Raw genomic sequence first — 14,727 nt, forward strand, 5'->3', positions numbered from 1 at the left:
AATATTCCCTTTATTATTTTAGAGGTCATGATTGTTTATCAGTAGGAAATAATCAATAAACATAAACTTTAAACAACTACAAATCTTGCATGTAAAACTCTGTGGATATATAATTTACCAACAGATGGCACTGTTGAGTTGTCCTTTGAAATATTAAATAATAACGTAGCCTAACAAATTTAGCGTACAAATATAGATGTTATTGCAAAATATGTATAACTTTTGTAATGTCTGACAAAGTGTAAAACGATTGAGGCCTATTTTAGGTATAAGCATAAAAGAAGAAAAAAATGCGTGACTTCTCAATGTGTTTTTCCTGAAACAAGTTAAGCAGGAAACCGTAAATAATAGTGATCTAAATTTACAATGTGCATTGAGGATTTGGTCTTTAGGGGGGAAGAAAAGTTGGTAGCCCGCCCCTACAGGCTGGTGATCATTGTGGGTATAGGACACGCGATAGAGCCGAGGGAGCGTCCGAGGGAGCGCTGGAGATACGACGCACATACATTTTTTTATTAGCCGGGTGCAGTTGTGCTAACGCTATTCAAATAAGTGTACGGTTCGGCTTTTATCCACCAACATTGGAGCATTGTTACGGATTATCTTCCCATAGGTCAGATAAGGTAAGTGACCTACCTTGACTGGGACTGTTTCTTTTTATTATTACTTTCAAATAAGCCTGGTCGTAAATGTACCTGTTTTATTACTGAATATCTAATATAGCCCACCTTTTTGTTTTGTTTAAAGTTATAAGTAGAATTGAGTTGTTCTTACTGAATATAATTAACACAAAACCCTACAAACCGCGGGATAGGTTTGCATAGACTGATCTACAGGTGTTTCACTGTCATATTCCGAATACCTGAGCGTAATAAACGATATGAAGTAATTGGTCGTAACTAACGATTCAACTACTATTATGGGTTAAAAATATCAAAAAATGTTGATCGATATGTTGCAAGTAGATAAGGTCCTATGCACTCTGAACTTACGCTGAATTCATCAATAAGCGGTCCTCAGGAAATTGCACTAGCCTTTCTATTTCTATTAAATTATGTTCTATTTGCCCATGGTTGGCCTTTCACTACATGTGTATTGTTGATAATTGATGAGTTTTTTAGAGACATGCTGTGAAAATGGATGATCATCCGTTTTAGCGGGTATGCTGGGGGTATGCTAATGATGTCAGATATGTGACTCCCGTTGGCTGAAACATCTGCTGCATCACACACGTGTGTGTGTGTGTGTGTGTGTGTGTGTGTGTGTGTGTGTGTGTGTGTGTGTGTGTGTGTGTGTGTGTGTGTGTGTGTGTGTGTGTGTGTGTGTGTGTGTGTGTGTGTGTGTGTGTGTGTGTGTGTTCTGCTACTTGAGGGATACTTTCATATGAACAAGGCCTTTGAGCTGCAGACTCCCGCTACTTAACGCCACGCGCTGGTGTCTCTTTTCCATTGCAAATCTCATTATGAGGGAGAGACATTTTAGAACGATCACATGGCCCTTGACATGCATATTACTTTTGTTCATGTGCTGCCCAGAGCTCAAGTACACAAAGATCGTTTGCAGGCTAGTGACGTGCAGGAGACATGTGGTGTGAGCAGTGTTTTTTTGTTATATATATATATATATATTCAGGGGTAACGAGGGTGCGTATGCATGCATGCATGTCATTGTGCAGGTGGGCATACTGTTAACCTGTGTCTCTTGTACATAGTGCTCTCGACTCAGACACATCTGAGCATAGGTCACACATGGGCAAAAAGACATTGGATTATTTTCTTCTTCTTCTTCTTCTTCTTCTTCTTCTTCTTCTTCTTCTTCTTCTTCTTCTTCTTCTTCTTCTTCTTCTTCTTCTTCTTCTTCTCCTTCTTCTCCTTCTTCTTCTTCCTGTGGCATAAGGTTGAGATGATTGCTCTGTCAACTAACCACTGTTGAGCTCATGCTTAACAATGAAACTGCTACTGCATGAATCAAGGGTAATCCCTATTTTCTGATAACCAGGGGGAAGTAGTCAGGGCAGCAGAAAGACATCAGAGAGAGGGTGTCGCAAGGGTGTCCATTACATAAGGGAGAAGAGTTAGAAATAAAAACAGCAGTGGTAAGGAGAAATATGAATATGACATGACAAAATGAAAGAATGCATAGTAATCCAGTGTTTGTGTGTGTGTATATTTGTGTGTGCGTGTTTGGTGGGAGACTGATTTACTCAGTTTGCAGAAATAAAGGAGCATGAAGAAGGTTGTAGGGGGAGAGAAGAGAGAGAGCGAGTGCAAGATGATACAAATGAGAGAGAGAGGGAGGGAAAGAGTGAGAGGGAGAGAGATTGAGAGAGATGGATGGCTTGAGACAGAGGGAGGGAGCGCAAGTGGGAGAGAGTGGGAGATAGGGAGGGATATAGGGAGGGAAAGAGTAAGCATTGTTAAATACCTTTTCGGCAGAACACGGCCGTCATTGAGATGTTAACACTTTTTATATTCAGGCACACAAATTTAAAGATCTGCAGCACACAGTCAGTGTGTGAGGAAGACAGCTCATCACACAGTCAGTGTGTGAGGAACACAGCCCATTGTTCACACACTTATTTGCTTACAAGGGTCTCCCCCTGGGGCTCTAGGATCAAAACGCTTTCCTATAAACAAGACATCATTCTAGTCAAAAGGGCTCATCTATATCTCACCTAGAGCCTGCTGCACTAATACCCTCGCACCAGAATTCTTCTCATGCAACGTTCCCTGATGCAGGGCCCTGTGAGGAGCATCCCTGCAGTCTATTGTGGCCCAGAAGTGTCAGAGCAATCTGCCACCGCCGACAGCAAGGGCAGGGGAGGCAAGGACCTGCTGAGGGAGAACGAGCAGTTAGTGGAAGGGGCTAACCAGAAAGGGTTGAGTACCATACAGGGGGAGACAATGCTAGCCATCATCAGCATCCCTTTGCCCTGTCCTCCCCACGTGTATGGCATCTAAGCCGGATCTAGCCAAAGTCCATCATTCATGTGAACTGGTTTCTCTTTCTGTGTGTGTGTGTGTGTGTGTGTGTGTGTGTGTGTGTGTGTGTGTGTGTGTGTGTGTGTGTGTGTGTGTGTGTGTGTGTGTGTGTGTGTGTGTGTGTGTGTGTGTGTGTGTGTGCGCGCGCGCGTGTTTGTGCATGCATGTATTCGTGTATGACTCATCTGTCTGTACCTGCCTCTGGATGACATTTGCTTGTATCTGCTCTACTTGAGAAACACACACACAAATGCATGCAAGCGTGTGACACACACACACACACACACACACACACACACACACACACACCATGAACACACCACACACTGAGACACAGACACACACACACTGACACAAACCCACACACACACATGGTTATCTGAAATATTATCCAGTAATGCAATAGGAGACTGGGTTCTTGTCTGGATACCTTTTTGTAGGGTTGATACTTTGACTCTGTAACTCGAGACTCCCTTCCAGTTGAGCCGGTTGTCTGTGTTGTTTGTGCTGCGTATACAAACTGTTTCGCCATACACCCCGTCACTTCACGGAGACGATGACAAAGTCGCTTATCAGCCTATTAATAGCGATGTAGGTTGGGAACATCACAGAACGTTGATATGTCTAGGTGGCAGAATGGGACCACTTAGAAGTGGGTCTGTTGTTCATCTCGTCACAGGGCTTCCGATTGGCGCTTTGCTCCTCAAGCTGGCAGCTAGTTGGCTGCTCCCTGTGTTAGCTCAAATTGTCAGGTCGTGTGATGTGTATGTATGAAGTGGTGTTGACATGTCGTTCGGCTGGCCTGCTGGTGGTGGTGTTTGAGTCTCTCACTGGTTTCTGGTTTCGAGACCCAGGGCTGTTGAAGTGGGTCATAGTTTTTTTTTGTATTTACCCCTTGCCCCTCACCAATTTGGCATGACAACATTCTTGTCGTTAACTGTATGTTCTGTCCCTGAGTGCAGGATGTACAGGTAGGGGTTGCTCGGATTAATTTGCATTATGAAGTTGTATTCAGAATGACTCAATACCTTTCTGATTTATTTTGAGGCGTTTGTGTAATCAGTCATTGAAAGCGGTAAACATATTGACAAGAATAGAAGGATAATAGGAGTGACTAGGATTTGGCAAGCGGTTTATGGTGAATGCTAAGTACAGTTTACTCTCTCCTGTTGTGTTACCGAGAAGTGTTTACTTTAGCAGACATATCATGTGATGTTTGTTTGATATCTTACCTCAACGGAAATTAAAAAATACATATTATTTGTAAGCGTATGTTTTCTCTGCCCGGAAATAGAGAGCCCTCTATATCTAAAAACCAAAAGCTGTTATATTGTGTGGGGCCACCTTATGTATTATCAAATAAACTTAGACCTTGGCTGAGGTCACAGATGGACAACAACTCCTGTTGATGGACCACAAAGACAGAGATTACGAAGAATCAAATGGAAATATTATGTTTTAGTTAATTATATGTTATTGTGTGAACTTAACAACTAAGATGGTGAGTAAAATGAAAGACCAAATAGTTGAAAAACTATTAAGAATCGAGGGATAGGGCGGAAGACTGAACTATTTGAATAATCCACTGATCCTTTATGTCACAATCAATCTTAGTTCCAAATTGATTGTAATTTTGGAAATTCTGGTGTTTCCTCTGAGCCTGCTTTGAGACCTTCCCACCCTGTTTCTCCACACACACACACACACACACACACACACACACACACACACACACACACACACACACACACACACACACACACACACACACACCTACACACACACACACACACACACACACCTACACACACACACACACACACACACACACACACACACACACGTAGACACACTGACATTCTGGTGCACACGGATGTTTATTTACCTCAATCGACTGGGGTCCTGTGAGGCTTTAGTCTGGCCGGGTGACACTAATCCAAACAGGCCCAGCCTAAGCCAAATGAAGAGGAACAGCAAACTCACACAACCGTGTGTGTGTGTGTGTGTGTGTGTGTGTGTGTGTGTGTGTGTGTGTGTGTGTGTGTGTGTGTGTGTGTGTGTGTGTGTGTGTGTGTGTGTGTGTGTGTGTGTGTGTGTGTGTGTGTGTGGATATATGTGTGTGTAGGCACTTTTCTCTGCTCGTTTGCATGCATTCTGGTATTTCTTGTTCTCACAGACCTATCTGACTAGAAGCCCTTCTCCAGGTTTCGGTGGGGCGGTTTAGTGTCAAGGACTCCTGTTTTGAAAAAGCAGGAAAAACGTAATTTGTAGATGTTTGACAAGAAGATTCACTCAATGACTAACTTTGTGAGAATCCAAAACTGACCCTAATCTGTTCCCATGTTATTGATTACAAAGCTCCCTTTGATTCACTGTGTGAACTGAACTTTAGACCTGTAGTGTTTTTGAGATGTAAATGGGGTGGATAGTATTGATGGTGGTGGTGGTGGTAGTAGTTGCAGTTGCAGGATTTATAACAAAATTAGTAATAGTAATAGAAGTAATGTGTCATATTCATAGTAGTGTAGGGGTTTTTGGCTTCAGTTAAGGGCAGAACTCATTGTATGGCAAAATTGAACAGCATGCATCCGGTTTGCCAACTTGATTTGAAGTGATGATAACCTGGTTTGAGTCTGATCATCAGATGCCCTTTATCAATGGATCAATCAAACCAAAACGTGTGCTTACCTGCCGTACACCATATAACAACAAATGATGAGGCGACTACAAAAAATAAGCTTACAAAAGTGCTAGAAATACAGCATAATATTGTTCTCCTACTTCCTCTCCCCTCCCTATTGTAATTACTGTTATTCTGTCTGATGGTGAGTAATGTCATTGTGTGCGGTCAGGATGATGGAGTTAATGCTTGGTGTTGTCGGACAACAAGGAGCCCTTCCTAGTTGTTTCCATTAGTGAGACTTTCTGCTGCCTAGCCTGTCGCTGTTGCAATAACATCACTATATTGCCATTTGGAAATTTCAGGAATGTCAGTCACAGCTAATACAAAAGGTGTTCAAAAACAACTATAAAAGCAGAACAATTTACCTGGAATAAAATATCAACTGGATTTAATAAGATACTTCTATCATAGTGTTTTTTGTATCAGTTAGAAGATGAATATGAAGTTGGAGCGTTAGATTAGTCTTGTAGTTTTGACATAAGGAAGCATTAAGCCGTGACCTGTTTATTCCATGACTCCAACCAATTCATAAATTCAGGTTCCCATTATGTGCTATATAGAGCTGGTTATATTTTTTAACACACTTTTTTCTAACCAATAAAAAAAAAGTTAGAGTTATAACACCTGTGGATTAAAACAAAACACACGTTTGATGTTGTTGCCTGAACATGTTCCTGATGCTTCCTTGATTATCAGCAGCGCCACAGATAGGCGTGTCTCAAATGACACAGGATCAGCTGTTTTCTCCAGTTGGACTGTTCCACGCTGAGAACATTTTCACAAAACACATAAGCAAGAATGATTTACAGCTGTGGAGATTTAAATAGGATAACACAAAAGTCTTCAAGCGGATCCTGTAAGAACACAAAGCATTGAAGAACAGAGCCAGGGGAATGTAGAAAATGGCAGCACACAGCAGAAAGTCAGTTTCTGACTCTACCTTTGCCTACGACGGACACTTCAGAGTATTTGCTGTAGCTGCATTCTAGCATTTAGCTATCACAGCAAGGTGGTGTTGGTGGTGGTGGTGGGTGGGGGGGGGGGGGGGGGGCTTTTTGTATCCATGAGAGAAATGTGCTTGATGTGCAGGGTGATGGATTTAAAGGGTCTTTAGTGAGAAGCTTACCTAACTCACAACGTTTTATCAGCTAGCAAAATACTCTTGTTGGCGAAGGCAACGTAAAGCAGGAGTGTCCACCTTGCTTCGGGAGAGGCACAAGAAGTGCTGTCAATTAAATGAACAGAGCTGGCAGGAACAAGTCAAACATTGTGGAGCCGTTTGACAAACAAGTTTTTCTTGCCTGTATTTCAGTCCTTCGAAACATGCCTATCTTACCTGTTCGACCACAGTGCCATCTCAATGTTGTCTGGAAGATTGCAGTATGAAAACAAAATGAATATTCAAAATAAGTTATGCTGATGTACTGAAATATATTTGATGTACAAATAATTTTGTAATTCAAGAAGTATTAATTAAATTGATTCAAACAGTTTATTCAGGGGAATTCTTACCACCATTGTTTGAGCTTTGCATGTGAACTATTTAACCTTGTTTATCATGAGCTCTCTTTAATAATCTCACAGATAACCAAGACAAACCTATAACAAAACCCAGTTAGGGTAAAGAAAGACAGAAATGATGGCCTCAGTTAATAGTCTGGAGCAGCTGACAATGGTTCTAATGTCAGCTTTAGTGTTCAGCCTACTGTTGTTCAGCCTTATCCACGCAGAGCTATGTGTATGACACAGACTGACACACCGTGTTGGAGATAATGAAGAGATTGACCGATCCTTGACTGGGAAACTCTCGCACACACATGCTATCACACACATAGAAATACGCATACACAGAAAACCATTCAGAACACAAACTTGCTGTAACAATCATCATTAGAAATCTTCAAAAATGTATTTTATACTAGCTTTCGTGAATTTTGTTAACTCTCGGAAAGGGTGTGTTGCACAAGCACTTAACTATTGCATGGAAGGTACCGCGTGTGCTGCTGTGTCATTCTACAATGCAAAATGTTGTTTGGAGACAAAGGGAGTTATCTTCAATCTTCCCCACATGTCTTTTGAGTCAGTGTACACCCTCTGGACTTTAGAAAACCACTAATCCCTAATCAGGAGGGTCTTAACATGCATGCTGAGGGACAGACTAGACACAAATATCAGGTCATCTGTTCTTTAGCTTTACATAATACTATTCAGCCTACTATTTAGTCATTTAGCAGGTGCTATTATCCAAAGCAACTTACACTGAGCTAAACTCGACTGCGATGTTATTCAGGAGGGAGTATACATGTTTATTGGCAAAACCCATCGTTTTTATTTACTTTAAGATATCGCTCTATCGCTCTCTCTCTCTTTCTCTCTCCTTCTCCCTCCTCTTACTCTTGTCTCCACACTCTGACACACCCAAATCCATAAACACTACAGCAAGCTTTGTTAAGTTTTCCTCTGTGTGGTGGAACAGAGTCAGTTTGTCATGTAGGCTGAATAGGGCTCTCCCCTCTTCCTCCAAACATAGACCCATTCACAATTAACAATGGAGATGCCTAGGTATTTTAAGTATTGTAGAGATGCATACGTATGCCCGCATGCACGCAAAACATCACGACACTCCAATGAATGCACACCAGGGTGTTACCTTTGGTTATTGTGTGTAGGCTCCTGGAAAGGGTTGAATGCATAAACGGGGAAATACTTGGGGTGTTCTTGAGAATTTTCACATTAAGACACAGTGATGCAGAGGCACGTATGCCCATTACACAGTACTATATGTACAGACACAGTGCACACGCATACAAGTCAGGGCAGTCAAGATGTGGCGGTCAAGCATGTGTGCATACACATGACACCCAGCATGCATTGCATGATGTGACACATGCAAAAACCGACCAACACAACTGCCCCGACGGCAGCTTAGTGGGAACATGCACTTCCTCTTCAGCTCTGCAGGGAAAATCGCCTGCGTCTGCCTTTGAGATTTTCTTTCTCCGGGAAAGAGCCATTAATGACAATGTGCATTAGGATACTCTGTGGGGAGTGAGTGTGTGTGTGTGTGTGTGTGTGTGTGTGTGTGTGTGTGTGTGTGTGTGTGTGTGTGTGTGTGTGTGTGTGTGTGCGGGTGCGTGTGCATTTGTGTGTGTGTACTCTGAAATATATGATATTTTGGATGGTATATTTATACATGTAATTGAGGAGGGCCATGCCCAATCTTCTGTGTTATTAATTAAAACTAACTCCTGACTGCAAACACTGTATTTAACTAGCTGATAAAACGCAAGCATGAGTGTCCTCTGTGTGTATATATTTGTGTGTGCGTGTGTGTATGTGTGGCTGCATGCGTGTGTGTTTTTAGGCTCTGTACATGAACGAGTCTGGGGGGGGCTGAGTGTGTTTGTGGTTGTGTGCATGTAGGGGTGTAAATCTCTGGTTTCATCACGATACGATATTATATCGATTCATTGGACAACGATACGATATTTGCCGATATCAAAAGTCTGCCGCGATACGATACGATACGATTTGATTCAGGGGCATGCGATCGATATGAGACGATATCATATGCCCATTTAACAAAACCTCTTACAATCACATCAACTCACATCAACTTAATTATAATTTCATCATTTTATTTGCTCTTCCGGATATTTAAAACAAAAACAATCAATTTTTAATACAAATAATAAAGTGCCACATAATTGCATTTAAGTGCCAAAGGTTTTTTATGGCTTAAATTAAAGAGCCTGTAATGATCTTTCATTTTGAACGTAGACCATTCCCAACCGATCTGTGTGGATAGTTTTCTTCTAAAAACAAAACATCCCTCGAAATCATCTTGGCTGTAAAGATAAGCCGTCCGTGTTGCCAGATTGGGCACATTTTTCAGCCCGATTTGGCTGAAAAATTAATCACGTTAGGCTGGAAAAACGGGACGTATGCCCAATCTGGCAACACAAAACGAAACTAGACATCCTCGCACTCGCACATGTGCTCGCTGTTGCTTAACCGGCGAATGGATACGAGCGGCTTGGCGCTTTGCGCAGAAACACCCGCGAAAGGAGATATATAATAATAAAAGCGTGTAATACAGCGATATGCATCGATGTTTGGGCGTTGCATCGATGCAGCTGGATCGTTCGCCAATCAATCGATGTATCGATCTACATCGATGTATCGTTACACACCCCTAGTGTATGTGTGTGCAGATTGTGTCTTTGAGCGGGTCTGAATGTGGGTGTGTTTGGGAGGGGGGATGTGTGGGTTTGCGGGGGTGTGCTTGTGTTTATGTTCCTGGAGGCTGTTGCATCGGTACATTATATCACTGTCCTCTTGACTTTAGCGCCTGCATGTCACAGTCCTCTCTCTGTGAGTCAGGCTGGCAGCCGGGGCTTCCAGTAGGGATGACAGAATATGGGAGATTAGCACAGCCATGATCAAGGGTGACAGCAGTAGGGGGTGAGGTGGGGGGGTGGGAGGATTTCACCCACATTATAATTCCTTGAGGGGGGAGAAGGAGGAGCTACAACGGGGGCAGATAGGTGAGGCCATGACGACAAAGATGGTGTGTGTTTTGTGTGTGTGTGTGTGTGTGTGTGTGTTTGTGTATGTGAGCGAGTCATATCTCTTACCCAAGGAAAATGCCACTTGCTCGAAAGGTCAACCACCCAGGTCAAAGCTTATTACATAAATTAGGTCATAATCTGCCCTCCATATGAACTGCTGACATCAGTTATGTATCCAAACGTCAAGTTACAAATCAAACCACAGTAAACAAGGTTACAATACTATCAAGAGTAATAAAGACATTTAAGTTGCCACCATCCTGTCTCCTCTCAATGTGAACAAATAATGAAAATATGGCATCCTATACATTTCAGTGTCTGTGACTGTACATCGATAAGAACTTTTCTAAACATGTCTGGAGGATGCTCTGTTAGAAAAATATTGTTAAGTTTCAAAATGTCCCTGCCACCTGCTGTGGAATAACTTAGTGTCTGGCCATGATGGATCTGAGTGAGCAGTGTGTGTGCACGTCAGTGAAGCACGACTGATTACAGTCGCATTAAGGCACATCATTGTGTTGTTCAGCTCTGTGTCGTGATGAGTAGGACAACGTCTACTGTAAGTGTGTGTGAATGTGTATGTGTGTGTGTGTGTGTTTGTGTTTGTGTGACATGAAGCCCAGAAATGTACTTGTGGTGTTTCCGCCATTCTGTAGGACACATTAGGAGTGGAGGTCTGATGCTTGGATCCATCGCCATGGAGTCAGAGGCCAGTCACATGCTAGAGGCGGCCCTGGAGCAGATGGATGGTATCATCGCAGGTAAGGATGTAGGAGGGACAACCTCACAGGTGTGGTGTGTGTGTGTGTGTGTGTGTGTGTGTGTGTGTGTGTGTGTGTGTGTGTGTGTGTGTGTGTGTGTGTGTGTGTGTGTGTGTGTGTGTGTGTGTGTGTGTGTGTGTGTGTGTGTGTGTGTATGGGGCGTGGGCTGTTGTCTCCTTGGGATGAATAAATATACCACATTGACGTGTGGGTTGGCAGGGCGGGTTTCCTTGTTTTACCATTTTCAATGTGTCTTTGTGTTTGTGTGTATGTGTCTGTGCATGTGCGATGGGGAAAACAACATGAGCAAATTAGAGTCAAGCGTTGGTTAAAGGCTGGGTGACATGTTTTGGGCTGTGTGTGTGTGTGTGTGTGTGTGTGTGTGTGTGTGTGTGTGTGTGTGTGTGTGTGTGTGTGTGTGTGTGTGTGTGTGTGTGTGTGTGTGTGTGTGTGTGTGTGTGTGTGTGTGTGTGTGTGCGTATTTGGGTTTGCATTGCGGGGGTAGTATCCTCCAGTTAACTCAGCCATTGCCAACATGATTTGACTAATGAGGTGTTAATGTTTAATGTGGCCAACTAACAGACGTGTGTGTGTGTTTGTGTATGCGTGTGTGTGTGTGTGTGTGTGTTTGCCAAGGAAAAACAATCTCATGAGCCAATAACACCAGAGTCTCCAATCAGATAAACACTTGGAATGAAATGGAGAGTGACAGTTAGTTTCCCTTCAATAACTGGCAATTGCTTCTTCACAACTGTCTTTATTTTATAGTGAAAACCGGTTTATCCCTCGTAAATATGCTCTTGATGCAGAACATGTGTGACCTCATCTAGTTCATCGAGTTGATGCTCCTTTTCAGCAGCCAGAAATATAAGTGCATTACAAATCCCATTAGATTCATAATTAGAGAATGGCCAACAAGAAAAGTTCAACCACTTATCTGAGGTAATCTGATATGTTTTTCAAATTGCATTTCAAAATGATGTTTAATCCCCGATCTGGTCCACACTCTGGATATTATAGAGAACAGAATATGCTGGAGTACTGCCATCTAGTGGCGTGCTTCAAACATATAACAGCTGGGAAATAGAACAGGAACATTAAAGGGACACTGTGTAAAAATTACTCCCAACTATTGGTACAATTGTATATTGCATTCAAACTAATAGTGCTCGCTTGTTCAAAAACTACGGTGGGCAGTATGTGCCAAGAAGATGTGTCATGACATCCAATACTACCTCATCGAGTCATTCGAGTGATGATGAGGTTCGTTATTTCAAACAAATTTCAAACTGCAGTGAATCATTAATGTAAGCTAATGATGTATGAGTAATTACTCCTCGAGCAAGATAGTGAATTATTTCAGTCATCATTCAAGCTGGCTCAGAGTGAAAACGCGTTTGCATTTCCTGTACCACGTAGGGCTTTTTGTCCCTCTCGGCAGTTCACAGACCGGAAGAACATGGAAGCCTCCATGAAGCTTACCCGTCCTATGTAACTACATATTAATTATTCTTCGCTCAGGAGGATAAGTGCGATTTTTGGCAGAGATAATTTTACACCAATGAGGACTTATTTATGAATGAATGCGTTGATTTGAGGTAATAAATGACCTAAAATGTTACACAGTGTCCCTTTAAAGGAGAAGCAGTGAAATAAAAAAAAATTCATTTCATTCCACATATTGTAGTTTGTTGTCGGAGGTGTGATGGAATAGATTATGATAGATTATTGCACCTGAGAGATGTTCCCTTGTCTAATGATGGAAATGTAATATGATTACTGATATGGTAGGTTGTGATGGTTGGGTCAACTCATACTGACCCCGGGGATGAAATAGTACCTGACTGATTGATCTCTGTTTATCTGTGAGTCAATGATTGATCCTGCTACATGTCTGTGTTTTCTTCATCAGCAATACTCCTTAACATCATTGACTCATTGAGCTAATTCACTCATCCAAAGTTTGTTGGTAGACCATCGTGTAGGTTAGGGTTAGGGTTAGGGTGGGTCGTTGGACATGTCTTAGGAGACATGATGATTGACGGTTTCATTAGGTCAATTAACACACTCAAGCTTCATACACATTTTAATAAGTTGAAACATTGACCTTAATTCAATTAATTAAATAGCAAGTTTAAATTGATTTAACTTAGTTGATGATCTACATTCTCATAAAGTTCATACAAACCCCAACATTTAAAATGAACAACGTGTACAACTGGCTACATAACAATTTATATAATTAGTGTTTTTTTTTTGCTGTTTATTTATATAATTATTTTCCCCTCTTAAAAGGCTTGCTGCTCTTGTCTCATTTATTTCTGTTGTTATGCAGGCCTGTTGGAATATTCACTCCTTCTAGGGCATTAAACAAAGAATATAATTATGCTTTTCTTCCATCATTTGCTGTTCATTAAATGTTGGCCTTGATACAGCGTACAATGATTGAGGGTTCCTCAATCATTGTGCACAAATTCCTCAAAAGGAATGCGTGTGTGCAGGCCTGTGTGTGAGAAAGCGAAAATGAAATGAGCCAGGATACACATTGTCACATTGTGGGTAGACACTCAGCTAGGATTATTTGCTCCTTACTGATGAAGTTGCTTGTGGATACTCGTATATTTAATAGATGACTTAAAAACACATTTTTAAAACCTTAATTTGCATTAGAGCGTCACATGCTCTAAAGTGCTTTAGCTCTTCAAAATCAATTCACTCTCCCCCTCTATCTGGTGTACTCTCCCTGCTGCTGACACTGTGTCTCTTCCTCTCTCCACCCCCCCCCCCCCTCTCCTCCAGGTTCCCGTGCCTCTGCCACCGAGCTCTCCAGCGGTGTGTACGACCTGGGCTCCCCGGTCAGCTGCGGCCCGCTGCAGGTGGTCCAGCTGGCCGAGGAGCTGCGGCTGTCCCTGGACCTGCAGCCCAGCCAGGGGGACCGGGAGGGCCTGCGCTGCCAGCTGCCTGAGGAGACGGCCCGGGCCCTTCTGGACTGGCTGCAGTGCCGAGACGTGAGTGACCCCATACCTTACTCCTACTCTCACTCTCTTACTCTACTCTTTGCAGCATGCGGTCCCATGAAGCGCTGTACGTTGTGTCTCTGTGGGGTTGTCTGCATACAAGGCGCTGCGAGGATGTTTGGTTTTGTATAGTATCTATTCGTGACGCATCAAGGATGAGCAGAATCCTCCCCCAGACAAGCCCCGGGCTCTTCCACAAACCGCTATAGTGTTGCTTTGGCATCTGCTGAATGTCTTAGAGTCTATTAGTGTCTTTGAGCCGTCTATTAGTGTGTGAGGCGAACGGTGCACGGGCGTAGATGGGTTCTCCCAGTAAAACAGCGTGAAGTCTGTTAATGTGAAGGCTCTTAATGTTACGTCTGAGGGTTTGAATCTAAACCAGGCACAGCTGGAACACACACACACACACACACACACACACACACACACACACACACACAGCCACACAGACACAGACACACACACACACGCACGCACAAACCTACTCACAACCACAGACACACACACACACAACCACACACGATGCATCCACTAATTCTGCGTACACACCAGAGATGGATTATTGCACTGTGCTATAAACAGTATGCGTCTTTATACAAGCAGCGTTCACTTGCACAAGATGAAGCAGGTTGGCCAGTTATGCTTGCGTTATTTTGACATAATATTATCATGAGGTTATTATATATTAAGATATATTATCTGTCTTATGTTATC

General features: G+C 42.6%; 1 protein-coding gene across 5 annotated transcripts in view; it reads left to right on the forward strand.

Moving 5' to 3' along the window:
• The first annotated feature begins 407 nt into the window (after positions 1-407).
• ppfibp2b (PPFIA binding protein 2b) overlaps positions 408-14,727 on the forward strand; it is a 52,252-nt gene continuing 37,932 nt past the window's right edge. For 3 of the 5 annotated variants that reach the window (XM_056598081.1, XM_056598084.1, XM_056598085.1), the window contains exons 1-3: positions 409-623; positions 10,892-10,996; positions 13,796-14,004. In XM_056598081.1, coding sequence (XP_056454056.1) covers positions 10,915-10,996; positions 13,796-14,004 — 291 coding nt within the window. In that variant the 5' untranslated portion in view covers positions 409-623; positions 10,892-10,914. Of the gene's footprint in view, positions 624-10,891; positions 10,997-13,795; positions 14,005-14,727 lie in introns of all 5 variants that reach the window. The other 2 variants (XM_056598083.1, XM_056598086.1) reach the window with 2 other exon arrangements.

This window comes from Gadus chalcogrammus, chromosome 9 (genome assembly GCF_026213295.1).
Source record: "Gadus chalcogrammus isolate NIFS_2021 chromosome 9, NIFS_Gcha_1.0, whole genome shotgun sequence".
Taxonomy (NCBI): domain Eukaryota; kingdom Metazoa; phylum Chordata; class Actinopteri; order Gadiformes; family Gadidae; genus Gadus; species Gadus chalcogrammus.